General features: G+C 51.0%; 2 protein-coding genes across 2 annotated transcripts in view; one reads left to right on the top strand and one right to left on the bottom strand.

Moving 5' to 3' along the window:
- Positions 1-1,736, top strand: part of THYN1 (thymocyte nuclear protein 1) — a 4,414-nt gene extending 2,678 nt beyond the window's left edge. The window contains exons 5-7 of the mRNA XM_005428506.2: positions 387-482; positions 1,267-1,417; positions 1,499-1,736. Coding sequence (XP_005428563.1) covers positions 387-482; positions 1,267-1,417; positions 1,499-1,545 — 294 coding nt within the window. The 3' untranslated portion in view covers positions 1,546-1,736. The remainder of the gene's footprint in view (positions 1-386; positions 483-1,266; positions 1,418-1,498) is intronic.
- Positions 1,737-2,462: 726 nt separating this feature from the next.
- The window catches only part of VPS26B (VPS26, retromer complex component B), a 13,123-nt gene continuing 2,011 nt past the window's right edge, over positions 2,463-13,574 (bottom strand). The window contains exons 2-7 of the mRNA XM_005428515.3: positions 13,387-13,570; positions 9,880-10,036; positions 8,236-8,400; positions 6,627-6,802; positions 5,860-6,002; positions 2,463-5,375 (exon numbers count right to left, since the gene is read on the bottom strand). Of these exons, the coding sequence (XP_005428572.3) occupies positions 5,229-5,375; positions 5,860-6,002; positions 6,627-6,802; positions 8,236-8,400; positions 9,880-10,036; positions 13,387-13,570 (972 nt within the window). The 3' untranslated portion in view covers positions 2,463-5,228. The remainder of the gene's footprint in view (positions 5,376-5,859; positions 6,003-6,626; positions 6,803-8,235; positions 8,401-9,879; positions 10,037-13,386; positions 13,571-13,574) is intronic.

Raw genomic sequence — 13,574 nt, 5'->3', positions numbered from 1 at the left:
TCGGGGCACTCCCAGCCAAGCCAAGTGCTGTTCCACACTCTGATTCCAGTCTGACTCACTACATTCTAGTCAGCAGAGCCCACAAGGCAGTAGAGTAAAACCAGGGCACAGAACAGCTTTTTCTTTAAGACAACTCATCACAAAGATCATCATCAGCTACCCAGTTTTCCCCTGCTGCATTTCCTTCCACACTGATCGCCAGCAGGTGATGCTGCACTCACTGTTCTGCACTTCTTCCACCCAAGAAATGTAAAGGAAACTGTTAGGATGGAGTTCAGGGAAAGCAAGGCTGATTTTTCACCAGGATTATTCCTTGTCACATCTCATGCCCTTTGCTGACAGGTGTTTTGAACTGATGGAAACTTTCCTCTCCCCTTCTGCTTCAGATCGTGAAGGAGGCATACCCTGATCACACACAGTTTGATCAGAAGGATCCTCACTATGACTCCACCAGCAGAAAAGAGAACCCCAAATGGTCCATGGTAATGTATTCCATTAAATACAGCTCTGTGTGCAAGCCAAGAGAAGGGAGAAGCCTCTTTGCATCATATTCAAAATCTTAAGCTTCTGTCCTGGCCTAGCTGCCTTTTTCTCTCTCAAGAGAAAATTCAATCCTGTTTTCTCTGCTTTTTCCCCAGTCCCTTCCAGGAGGCTGCCAAAATGTATCTCCCTAAATTTCCATATCTTGGCTGCAGAGTTGGCCTTGCTTCATTTTCAAATCTTGGCTGCAGAGTTGGCCTCCACACGTGGCAGAACCCTGAGTTAGAAAAATGAGCTAAGAGCCGCTGTCAGTGCACAGCAAACAGAGCTGTAGTTTTGAGGCACATTAGATTGTAGGGAAGGGAGTGTTCATGGGCTGCCTGCATCCCACATCTGAATTTTGCATTGTCTGTGACATGAACGCACCTTGCTGCTGCACGGTGCCAACAAAGCACCTGCAGAACCCTGAGTTAGAAAAATGAGCTAAGAGCCGCTGTCAGTGCACAGCAAACAGAGCTGTAGTTTTGAGGCACATTAGATTGTAGGGAAGGGAGTGTTCATGGGCTGCCTGCATCCCATATCTGAATTTTGCACTGTCTGTGACTTGCTGCTGCACAATGCCAACACATCACCTGCCACAGATCCTGGGAAGCTCTTTCAGCCTTCAGCAAGGCAAAGTTAGTGCACATCAGTCACTTCCTTCAGCTCTAAATCCTTATCCCTCCAAGATTTCATGGGCTGTGGAGGCTGTGTGCCTGTCCAACCTGCTGCTGGCCTCCCTCGCAGGTGGATGTGCAGTTTGTGAGGATGACCAAGCGCTTCATCCCCCTGGCTGAGATCAAGGCTCACCACCTGGCACACAAAGCAGATGGGGGCCCCCTCAAGGACATGATGCTCTTCAGCAGGCAGCGTCTGTCCATCCAGCCCCTGACACAAGGTGAGAACCTCCCGGCACTCTTGATTCCCTCTGTCAGGCAAGCTGCAAGCTCCATTTATGGTTTTTCTTTCCTTACCACAGAGGAATTTGATTTTGTCTTGAGCCTGGAAGAGGAAAAGCCACATTAAAGCAGCACAGCTCCCACCCAGCCCGCTGATGCCTCCTCCTCCACCAGCAAACTCTCAAGTTCACCTGCTCAAGTACAGCACCACGAACATGCCACCACAAGACCTGCAGCCACACGTCCCTTCCCCTGACACAGTTATTTTTGCTTATTTTTTCAATAAATAAAGCCTTTTGGAATCAACTTGGGTTTAAATAGTAGGAAAACCTGCAATTTATCTCTTAAGAAACAGGAACATCTTTGTTTAGTTTGGGGTCTAGTGCAGCTCCATGTACTGCAGAGGGACGTTTTTCTGCAGGAAGGAATCCCTGAGTTCTGTCTAGAACCAGAAAATTTAGAATCATTGAATAGCCTGGGTTGGAAGAGACCTTAAAATCATCTCGTTCCACCCCCTGCCATGGGCAGGGACATTTTCCACTAGCCCAGGTTGCTCCAAGCTCTGTCCAGCCTGGCTTTGGACACTTCCAGCGATGCGGCAGCCACACAATCAGGAGAAATTTCTCCCCAACATCTCATCTAAACTATTTTCTGTCAGTTTGAAGCCATTCCCCCTCCTCCTGCCAGTGCATGCTGTTGTAAACACTCTCTCTGGAGAGGGATACACAAAGCAGATCACAGTGAACTTCCTGCAGGTACAAAAGTTCCCACGTTATTTTAGTTCTGACATCAGGGAAATGGAAGAAAATAAAGCCAGCCTGCTAATTTTTAAGCCACATGGGTCCTCCACCAGCACAGCTGCCAAGCAGTGACACAGCTTAAAGAAAGACCAAGGATTTATAAAGCAGCCTGAGTTCAAACTCCTCCAGCATCTCCTCCAGCATGTTTGAGAGCTGCACACTGTGGCACTTTTAAAGAAAAAATCTCTTCATACCACGGTAAAAAAACCCAACCCAACCCAATACAAAACATCAGACAAACTCATGCACAGCATCTGACAGCCAGGGCTGGCTCTTTTTAATTGGAGAGACAAAAAAACCCAAGTTTTAAAATACAGCCATTGAAAAGACGACGAATTAAGAAACATGTAAACACAGCAGAGGCTTAATTACAACTTGCACTGCTTGGTTTGGTACTTGCCCAGTCCCCTCTGCCTGGGAGGGAGGGAATGAGCCAAGTCCAGCACAGAACCACCAGCTCAGGGGGACAGGACTGCCCCTTGACATGCTAACAGAACACTGCTCTGGAGTACCTTGTCCTGGAGTGAGCCCAGCACATCTGCTCCACCCCACACAAACACAGGGCCCAGTGCTAACAGGCTGAATGGTCCTTCAGATTCAGTAAAAATGGGGATCACTTCTGAATTCTGGTTCCACACACAGGGACATGGGGTAGGAAAAATGCCTCAAATCAATGTTTAGGCTCAATCAATGTTTAGGCTCAATCAATGTATAAGATCAATCAATGTTTAGGCTCAATCAATGTATAGGCTCATGCACCTTTTCCAAAGGAACCCTCCAGGAGTGATGAGCACATGTTGAACAGCCACCTCCTTCCAGCCAGGCAATGATCTCACACCCAACCAGGCAGGAAAAAAACACTCCTGGAATGCAGAGACATCTCCATCCAGGGGGTTTCTTTCCTTCCACATGGCCTACAATCCAGGGGAATAAAGGAATAAAGGCAAGGAGGGAGCTGAAGGGAAGCTGAAGAAGATTGTAAGGGCACTGCTGTGCTCAGTTCCCCTTAGCAGAAGAACAGTTTGCTATCCCCAAGAGCTCCCAAAGGAGCCTCACTTGTCCCTAAAGGATTGTGCCTGGCTGCAGCACAGCCACTTTCCCCAGGGGAAGGCGGGAGGCAGGAGTGTCCCCAGTGACATCCAGGGTCCCCTGCCATGGCAGAGGTGCCCAGCCCTGCCCTGGCACAGCAGGGTGATTGTTGTCTGCAGGGAGATTTTGCTCCAGCCTTGGGAAGGCAGGGCCCAGCCCATGGCACAGACTCCCCGTGGGGGGACAAGCAAGCCAGGTCCTCAGTGGGGCACAGCAGAACCAGGGGGTGACACAAGCACTGGGCAGAGATGAGAGCATTAGTGTCCTCTACAGAGCGAGACTGGCCAGCTCTACTACAAACCACAACCTTACACGTGGTGAGGAAAAGAAAACTGACTTTGGCAAGCAGAAACACACATTTATCACTGAAATACAGTAGCTGTCATGACAGAAAAAGCTCCCCTTCCCACCCCAGCCCCACTCCCTCCACCAGCACCGTTCCACTGAACACAGCAGACACTTCCATTTCCCAGACACCTGCTCCACACTCAGCTGTAGGGCAGAGGAGCTTGATTCCAGAGCCAAAAGGAAGCTGGACAAACTAACAAGCCACAAACTCAGGGAAATCCAGACAAATCCCACTTGACAGAGCTCCTATCCCAGCACTTGGTGCAGGCTGGTCTCTCCCTGGGGTAGGAGGTGTCACCACCTGCTTGAACAGGATGGACATCCTCCAAACTCAGGCAATCAAGTCTACAAAGCCACATCTGATTTTTAATGGAGGAGTGACTTCCTTCTGGGAATGTTCTCATGAGTCTACTTAGCTGAAGGCTAAAAGCAGCTTATTTTAAAAAAAGAAAACCCACATTCAGGTTCTCAGTTCACTGCGTGCTCTCAGACCTCGCTGGTGACTTCAGCTCAGGCCTCAGGAATGTGTCTCTGCAATCAGAGCTCTGCCACCCTTCCAGGTGCTGCCTGGCTCCTTCCAGCAGCCCACATTGGCCTGTTTGAGCCTCCCACAACAACTGCATCCCCCTTCTGTCCCCACTAACCCTCGTCCTGCAGGCACGAGGCAGCAAACCTCAGCAAACCAGACCACACGTGTCCCCACACGGCTGTCCATCCCCACACACAGCCACAGGCAGGGCAGCGTGGGCAGCACAAACCCACCCACAGGAGAGCCCCCAAGAGCTCCAGAGCTGCTCTCCACACCTCCCTGCAGCAGCACCTGGGAGCTGCACGAGAGCAGCAGCCGAGTGTGGATCTCAGGACAAGAGTAGGAAGGCACAGCTCGTGGCCAGGAGCCCTCCTGGCCCCACTTGTTGCCCACCCATGAGCACTGGGACCGTCACCGCTCTGCCCACCCGTGGCACCTCCTCCTGCAGCCACATCTCACTCCCTCCTACCAGCCACAGCTCCTGGTGGGACACAGCCCGTGCTCCACAGGGCTGGGTGGCAGTCCCAGGGCTGAGTCACCTCCAGCATCCAGCTGCTTGTGGCAAGGAATCCAACGCCAGCACGGAGAGGAAGAAGGGGAAGCAGCGAGGGGATGACACCACAAGGTTTCCAGCAGGCCACACCACAGTCTCTGATCCCTCCTCTAGCTCCTTCTGCTAGGACCTCCATCCAGCTCATCACAGGGCAAGATTTCGGAAAGGCAAGGCAAACATCCATCCTGCACAGCCCCAAAGCACCCTGCACACGGCAGCCTGGGCCTTCCCTCGCTCTCTCCTTCCCCACAGCCCGTGGGAGCCCTCGGGGCACAGAGGAGATCAGGAGGAGATCAGGAGCTCGGCCATGGCCTCCAAGGAATGGATGGACTGGGCAGTGCCACGGCACCTCCACTGCAGCTGGCCGAGCCCTCCCGCCCCGTCCCACCCCGCCAGTCCTCCGAAGAAAGGAATGAAGTCAAATCCGGGTGTTTATTCAGTGAGGTCCCTGGGTGTCCCGCGGTGCTGGGGGGTCCCGGCGCCCCCCGGCCTCACTGGCGGCCGTTGTTGTCCGCGGGCTGCCCGGGGGCCTTGGCCTCGCCGTGCGAGGAGCTGCCCTCGAAGCGCTGCGACGCGATGGCCGCCTGGTGGGACATGCTCTTCCTCACGATGTCCCCTTTCCTCCACAGCACCACCTCCTGCAGGGACACAGCAAACGCTTGTCAGGGCTCCTGAGACCTTCCCTCTGCTGGGACCCTCTGCTGAGATCTTCTGCTGAAACCCTCTGCTGAGACCCTCTGCTGAGACCTTCTAGGACCTTCTGCTAGGACCCTCTGCTGGGACCCTCTGCTGCCCCACCCAGCCCTGCAGGCTGAACCAGGCTTGGTGTTTCACCCAAAGCCAGGACACACCTGGCAGTGCCTAAGGTGAAGCACAGAAGCTCCACCACTGAGCAGAAAAGACATCCCAGGCAGGCACTTTGCAGACTCCTCCTCACCACCACCCACATCTGACCTGCATGGACATTCTTCTATATCATCCTTCCATGGGATGACTCTCAAAATGGACATTCTTCTAGACTGTCTTTCCACTGGCTGAATCCCCAATTCCCAGTATGCCCTTGGAAAAGCATCCCAATGAACCATGCACAGGTCCAAGGAGAACAGCAGCTCTGGTTCTCACCTGCTGTTTGAAGTAGCGCCTCTCCTCCTCATCAATCAGCACCAGGTTGAGGTAATAACGCACAGAGAACTTCTTGTTGATGTCCCTCATGGTTGGAGTCAGCTCATAGCCAGCCAGAAAGAGCCTGATGGGAATGGACTCCCCTGGAAAGGGCACAGAGCTGTCAGCACAGACAGGATGCAGACAGAAACCAGGAGAGCAGCAGCAAAACACAAACTCACACGGCCACAACCTTTGTCACCGTTTCCACAAGTGGACTAACATGAGCTAGAAGACCTCAACTCCCTCCAGAAACCAGCATGCACGGTCCTCAGCCAGATCCTGCCCTTGCTGACAGCTATTCCAGCTCCACTCTAACAGCACAGGACTCTTTTGGGACCTGCATCAAGACAGCACTGCAGGAAAAAATGAGTAAGGTGACATTTTCTCTAGCAGGTGACTCTGCTGGGCAAAGAACAGTGGCACAGGAGATTGGCACAGAGCAAGAACACCACCTCTGCTCTGAGCTGCAGCAATGCCAGCTGCTGGCCCGTGCCAACTGTGAATTTATAGCTGGTTCTGCCACTGCTTCATCAAAAGAATTATGATTCTGTCTTATGATTCTGCCCCTCATCACACTGGAGAAGGAAGGGGATCCGATCAATCCCCTGCTCTGAACCCACAACAGTGGAACAGGATGCTGAGCACACAGAAGACACTTCAAGGGTCATATTCCCACCCCAAAATCCTCCAGGAGAGCAGTGCTGGGGGTTCCTGTGCCCTCTCACCTCTCACAGGTGCCCCATCCATGATCTCGTACTTGGCTATGGTGTCGTTCTCGTGGTACACGTTGGGCCCCGTGCCCGTTGTCTCCCTCTTGATGATGTCTATCTCCATGTGCTTGATCTTGATCCGCACCAGCAGGAAGTAGATCTTCCCCACAATCACATCCTTTAAATGGTACCTGGCACCAGAGGGAAGGAAACACCAGGATCAAACCCTGTGCAGCAGAGCAGGGCTCAGGCTGACATACAGGAGCTTGCTGGGCAGGCACTTTGCTCTCATCCCCAGCAGATGGCAAATCAACCACCCCCACCAGCAACCAGCCCTTCATTTCCATCCTCTGCTCTTTTGGAAACCCACAAGAACATTTAGAACCAGCAGATAAATTAAAAACATCGCTTCAGGCTGAATATCTGCAAGAAACCTCTGTAAGAGCAGAGGCTCCAAACTCAGTATTTTAGATCAATTAAAACCAACCCAAATCTCTGAATCATTTAGGTTGGAAAAGACCTCTGAGATCACTGAGTCCAACCACCACTTGCAGGGAGATTTGCCAGCACCAGCTGGGAAGGATGCACTAAGAGTAGTTTAAAAGAGCTCTTCCCACCTTCTTTGCTGGAGTTAATTCCCACTTCAGCTGTATTGCCTGGAAAGGAGCAACCACTGCCTTTTGGAGACACCTGGAAGTACTGATCTGGATACAGGCAGTGGGAAGTTACAGCAAGAATTTCGTGCTGTGCTCCAGGCTCAGTGAGCCACAGCCATTGCTTCCCACTCCCTGACCCAGAGATAAGGGGAAAGGAGAGGAACCCATGGACCAGGGAGGATCTGAGCTGCCTCCCAGCCTCTCTGGAGCACGTGTGAGACACAAACTTTAAGGAATTTAGAGATTTTAGTGGAGGTGAGGTTTTAGTTAGAGATAAGCTTTATTGGAGTTAATTAAAATCAATGGGTAGGCCTTGATGAAGTTCAGAGTTAGTAGTTAACTAATAATTGATTGCTTGGCAACACAATGTTGGGTTAGCTGGGTTTATAATGAAGAATATAGAAATTGATAAATAATTTTTAGAAACATAAGACAATTGTGGCCTCCTCTGTTCTGAAACCAAATGAAGATGGGGAATGGGAGTTCTACCAAGGGTTCATTTGTCACATTTGCATTGAAAAGGTAGAAAGGTCAGAATGAGGAAGACTTCATTTACTTCCTCATTTTGGGACCCCTCCCCATGAAAGGGATCATTGACCCATTTCAAGGAACAAACTATGCATGTTTAATGGCTTTTGAACTAATTACCATGCTTAATAGCTTTTGAACTAATTACCATAGGAAGTGGGGAATGGGATGTACCAAAGTTATGAATATTTGTATTTTGGATATTCAAAACTTGTACAGATAAAAGGACTCTAATCACCTGTAAATTGTGGTGTGTATTTGGGAGCTATCCCACAATAAACACACAGTTTCTAACTTTAAACTGTTAGAGAGTTTTTGTCTGTCACAGCTGGATATCAGTACTAGATCAATACCCATATTTTTTACTAAATCACGTGGACATGGAATTCCTTTGAGGAAACCCCAGCAGGGGGGTCCCCAGCTGCTCCTGAGCCACTCACTTGGACTTGTTGTACTCGAACTCGATGTGCAGGCAGTCCTCAATGCCCACTTCCATCTTGATGGAGGAGTTGAGCTCGGGGTAGGTGCTCAGTGTGTGCACAACGATGTCCATCTCCTTGACCACGTCGTTCAGCCGGCGGCTCACGGTGGCACGGAGGAAATACCTGCAGGGACAGTTGTCACAGACATCTTTTATGAAAAATCCTTTCCTTAGGATCTTTTCTCCTGAGAAGCTGAGAGGCCTCAGGAACGAAATGTAAACAATGGTTATCTGCTGCTGTGGAATGCAACAGGTGCATCTGTGATTGGTCTCATGTGGTTGTTTCTAATTAATGGCCAATCACAGTCCAGCTGTCTCAGACTCTCTGGTCAGTCACAAGATTTTATTGTCATTCCATTCCTTTCTTTGCTAGCTTTCTGATGAAATCCTTCCTCTTTCTTTAGTGTAGTTTTAATATATCATTTTCTTTTAATATAATATATATCATAAAATAATAAATCAGCCTTCTGAAACATGGAGTCAAGATTCTCATCTCTTCCCTCGTCCTGGGACCCCTGTGAACCCCCCCACAGACAGTCCCTTCCCAGCAGGGACAGCCCCAGGGGTGCTTGGGCTGCACTATCCTTACTACACAGATCCATGTAAAGAGCTGAAATGCATTTCAATGCAAATCTAAACAAAACGTGTGATCAGCTCAGCAGATCCACTGAGAAAGTTCCTTTTTCCCACTGAAGCTTGGAACTTTCTCCTTGGCAAGGTGAGGTGCTCAGTTCAGCTCATGCACAGCTGAAAGGAGGGCCAGCATTTCAAGAACAGGGAATGGGGAATGTCCAAAGGGATGAAATAAGCAGGAAACCAAAGAATTGCCACAGGGAAGCAGAAGAGCAAGGAAGCTCCTCTTCCCATGTCATTTGCTGTTACACTGCTCTTTTTCAGTCCAGATCTGACAAAATAAACCCACAGCAAAAGAGCCCCCGGCTCTTTACATGTACCTGTCCCTGGAGCAGCCAACACCCCCCACTGGAAAGGGCAGAAGGGAATTTTCCGATGGAAAAGCAGAATCCTCTCAGCTTGCAAGCATTTGTGAGCCCGGGTTACCTAAGCCCTATTTTGGGGATTTGAGGAACAGCCTGCACATGTTCAAACCACTGCCCTTTTGCAAGATTACATCAGGCAGCACAGCCACACCTCCCAGTGCAGATCTCAGACTTGTCCAACCCCCACTTTGAAGGCAGTGAAAGGATTTTCAGTCGACTGAGTGCCTTGATGTGAAATATCATTTCTAACATATGAACAAGGCACCAGCGAAGCATCTGTTTGCATACAGAGCACAATTAAAGTTGACAAGACTGATTACAGCAAAAATATCCCCACTGGAGACTAAACCAAACAGTTTATTTTGATTTTTTGAATTATCAAATAAATTAGCAAGTATTTGACTCAAAAGGGGCTGATTTCTCTTGTCACTCAAAGGGGAAAAACAAGTTCCACAAAGAGCCTGATGCATGCTTGTAAAATAAAGACCTCAAAGGCAGCCTTTTACAACTCAGACACCAAAATTAATTTGGAGTTCTGCATCATCAGAGTGAATATCAGCACTCACAGAGAGCAGAACTGGGGTCAGCCAGGGCAGGGGACTCACCTTAGCTTCACATTCTGCCCCGTGTAGGACTCGTAAGGTTTCTCCACGTGTGTGAACTCAAAGTCAAATGTTTGTGATTGAGTGAATTCCCCAGGCCGGGCCAGGTCCTTCACCAGGGACACGAACTCGTGGTGGTTCCCTCGGTCATAGTAGAGCTCTAGGAAAATGGAAATCCAGGTTAAGCTGAACCCCACGTGACACAGGAGATTTTCAGCAACTCTCTTGTCCAGGTCACTCCTTCCTTCGACACCATTCACAGAACCTACCAGGGGAGCTGCACTTTTCCCTGCTCTCCATCAGAGCCAGGTGCAGGCCACAACTTTCCTCCCTGAAACAGGAAGGAAAAGGTCCACACAGCCTTCTTTACTACCATAAATCAAGAATTTGCCTTGGGGAGGCACGAGTCGCCTATTATCAATATTAAATACGGTTTGTAGCTCATGCAAACCCTTCCAATAGTCTTCTGCATGTATTCCAGGTCAAAGGCATTGCCACTGTGAGGAAAAGCCACCACTGCTTGTGTGGAACAGCCAGTGACAGAGCAAAACCGAGGGGACACAATGATTCCAACTGCTCCTGCTTATCCTTGGGCAGCAGAGCCTGAGTGGCCTTGAGTTGCAGCAGGGAATAAATGACAACGCTGATGCTGCTGCACAACCACCCTGTGTGTAGGGAGGCAGCTGAATGCTCCAGCCCATGGGTAACACATTCATGGCCATGTGAGCACGGTGAGGGAAGAGCTCTCACCTCTGGAAGCACTGCTCAAACCAGCTCCAGTGACCAGCACTGCCTCGGTTTTCCCCACAACCCTCCCATCAGCAGGAAACTCCAGGTTTCCTCATTTAATGAAAGCAATCCTCCACACCTCCACTGAGTTTTCAGCCTCAAGACAAAGCAACAAAACCCTTCAAACTCTGCAATTTGCATGAACAGCTTGGGATTACCCAAACCATCAATGAAACCTGCCCTTCCCAGCCCTGCGTGTGAGCCTGTGCCTACAGGACACCCACACAGTCCTTCTGCAAGGCAAAGCCTTTCTGCTTAGATGAGCAAACAAAAACCTAAGTCATCACACAGTCACACTCACAAACTCAGTGTCAGCACTAAACTGTGCAGAGGAGGCTTCTGAGAGGTATTAGAGGTGCTCAGGAACTGCAGTTTAGCCCTCCTTGAGATGCACAATGAGATTTCAGCTTTTAAGTGATGCCTGTTCCTCACAGCCCTTTGCTCACCTTATCTCTCTAATGGAAATTTTGGCACTAGAGCTCCCCTCGCTTACGCACAACAGCAAATGTCACCAAGCCCTTTAGGCTGGGCAGGTGACATAAATAACCCAGCCTCTGTCTGTGCACTGAATTTGGGTGTCCACTGAGAGGAAAGTGCTCGCTGATGTGACAGGGAGAAGCCACGTGCCAACAGAAAAAGAGGAAGCAGCCACAGAAATAGAGGAATCAGCCCAGACCATCGTGACACACGATGCAGAAGGCACAAATCAAAAAAGCAAGGGGAGGCAGATGTCAGTGCACTGAGTTCTCTGCTACCTCAGAAGGTCATGTTTGGCACCCTGCAGCCTTCAGCAGAGTGATGTTTCCCACACGCCAGCCCGTCAAACAGGTATAAGCTGTAATTTCAGGTTTTCAGAGCTATAAGGTTTAGAGACTGAGGAAATAACCTGCCAACATTTCAGTGGCTTGCTCAGGCCACAGCCACCAGAGGTGAAACCATCTGGAATGGGGTCTGTGCTCACCTGGGAGCAGGCAGGACCCAGCACTCTCAGTCTGGCCTCTGGTACCTGCTCTGGAGCATCTTCCCTGCAAAACATGCCTCCTTCACATCCCAGTCCTCCTGCCTGTTAAATTGTCTCACCTCCACGGTGACCTCGTGGCAGCAAGAAGTCAGAATACAAGATGGAAAGCATTGAGAAATGCAATTAGTGGAACAAACTTCAGTGATTTATCTAAAAGGCCTGAGGGGCATAAGGACTGTTGTGCAGCCACAGCAGCTGTAACACACCCTGCTTGGGCAATAATGTGCATACAAAGCAGTAATTCCATGCAGGCATGGCTCAAAAGTCTTCCAAAACAGGGAATGAGTTGCAGGCAAGGCAGCACAGCAGAGACAGTGGAGCAGGAAACAAAGTTCATGCTTAATTTCCACTGGGAACTGCATCAATAGGAGCTCATACCCTGGCTCCTGGTGAACAGCCTCACCTATACTCCATCATTTATTTACACACTCCTTTCCTTTCCAAAAACCAGAGTCAGGCACAAGCAAAGCCAATAAAACTCACAGCAGCATGGGGCTGGGTGGGAAATCTCCTGCTCATGTTCCCTCACCACACGATTTGCAATGCAAAGGCTGCAGGCCCTTGGCTCCAGCAGTGATTTTGGGGTTTAGAGCCAAGCACAGAGAGCCACAGATGTGAGGCCTCGCACGCAGCCACGGGAAGGAACATCCTGAACTTATTTTGGCTTGTGGGGCTCAAGGCATATCCGTGGAGCAGGGACAGCTCCGCTCTGATGGAGGAGTGGGTGTGGCAGCTGCCTTTCTGCTTTGGAAGCAGGAAATATTAAACCTGAATTGGTTACACGCACAGATAACCACAAGTTTTGAACAACTTGAAGTCACCCAACCAACCGTGCAGGGCGCGTGGAGTAGAAGGTGGGATCAGCCAAGGCTCAGGAAAGGGGATCCACCCAGGTAAAAGGGATGTAAGGACAAAACCCACCCCATCAGCACCCTCAGCATCCCTAAGAGGATGAGCAGGCACACGAGGGAAGCAGGCAGGCAGCTCCTGGAGCAGGAACAGCCAGCCTGGGGAGCAGGTCGGGGCTGACCTGCAGCTGCAGCACGGAACCAAAGCGCACCCGGCTTGGAGCTGAAACCGGTGACCGAGCAGAAGTGAGAAATTAGGACAGGAGAACAATGACCTGGAAAAGGACTGGAATGCCCTTCCTTCTGCCAGGGCTCAAGCCTGGAGAACAGGCCAGGCTCCCCAGCTCGGAGGGTGGAATAATGTCTGGCAGCCGTGGGAATGCTGTGTGCAGCCGGGAATCACTCGGGAGCAAGTGGAACCTGCTCAGCACCAGTGGGATCCCAGTGCCATGGGGCACAGCAATGCCCCCAGACCCCCAGTACCAGTGGGATCCCATGGGGCACAGCAATCCCCCCAGAACCAGCGGGATCCCAGCACTGTGGAGCACAGCAATGACCCCGGTACCAGTGGGTTACCATGGGATGCAGCGATGCTCCCTGGACTCTCAGCACCAGCAAAGCTCTCTGGATCCCTGGTACCCGCAGGGATCTCAGTACCATGGGGCTCAGCAATGCTCCCCAGACCCCCAGCAGCAGTGGGATCTCAGTGCCATGGGGTCCAGCAATGCTCCCCAGACCATTGGCACCTGTGGGACGCAGTGATCCCCCCCGGATCCCCGGCAGCAGCGGGATCACCGTGCGGTGCAGCGCTGCTCCCGGCACCCACGACGGCCCGCAGGCCGCCCCGCTCACCGATCTGCCCGATGAACTCCACTTTGATGCCCTGGTGCTCCAGCCGCTTGTTGGGGTTCTTGAGGGTGAGGACCACCCTGCCCGACACGGTCTCGCCGTCATAGAAGAGGAAATATTTCTCCTTCTTGCCTTCCTCCGTCTTGTGCTCCACCCGCCGCCGGCTCTCGGCGTCGCTCAGCACCAGCTCC

This window comes from Geospiza fortis, unplaced genomic scaffold (assembly GCF_000277835.1).
Source record: "Geospiza fortis unplaced genomic scaffold, GeoFor_1.0 scaffold68, whole genome shotgun sequence".
Taxonomy (NCBI): Eukaryota; Metazoa; Chordata; class Aves; order Passeriformes; family Thraupidae; genus Geospiza; species Geospiza fortis.
This window is presented reverse-complemented; position numbering and strand designations above follow the sequence as displayed.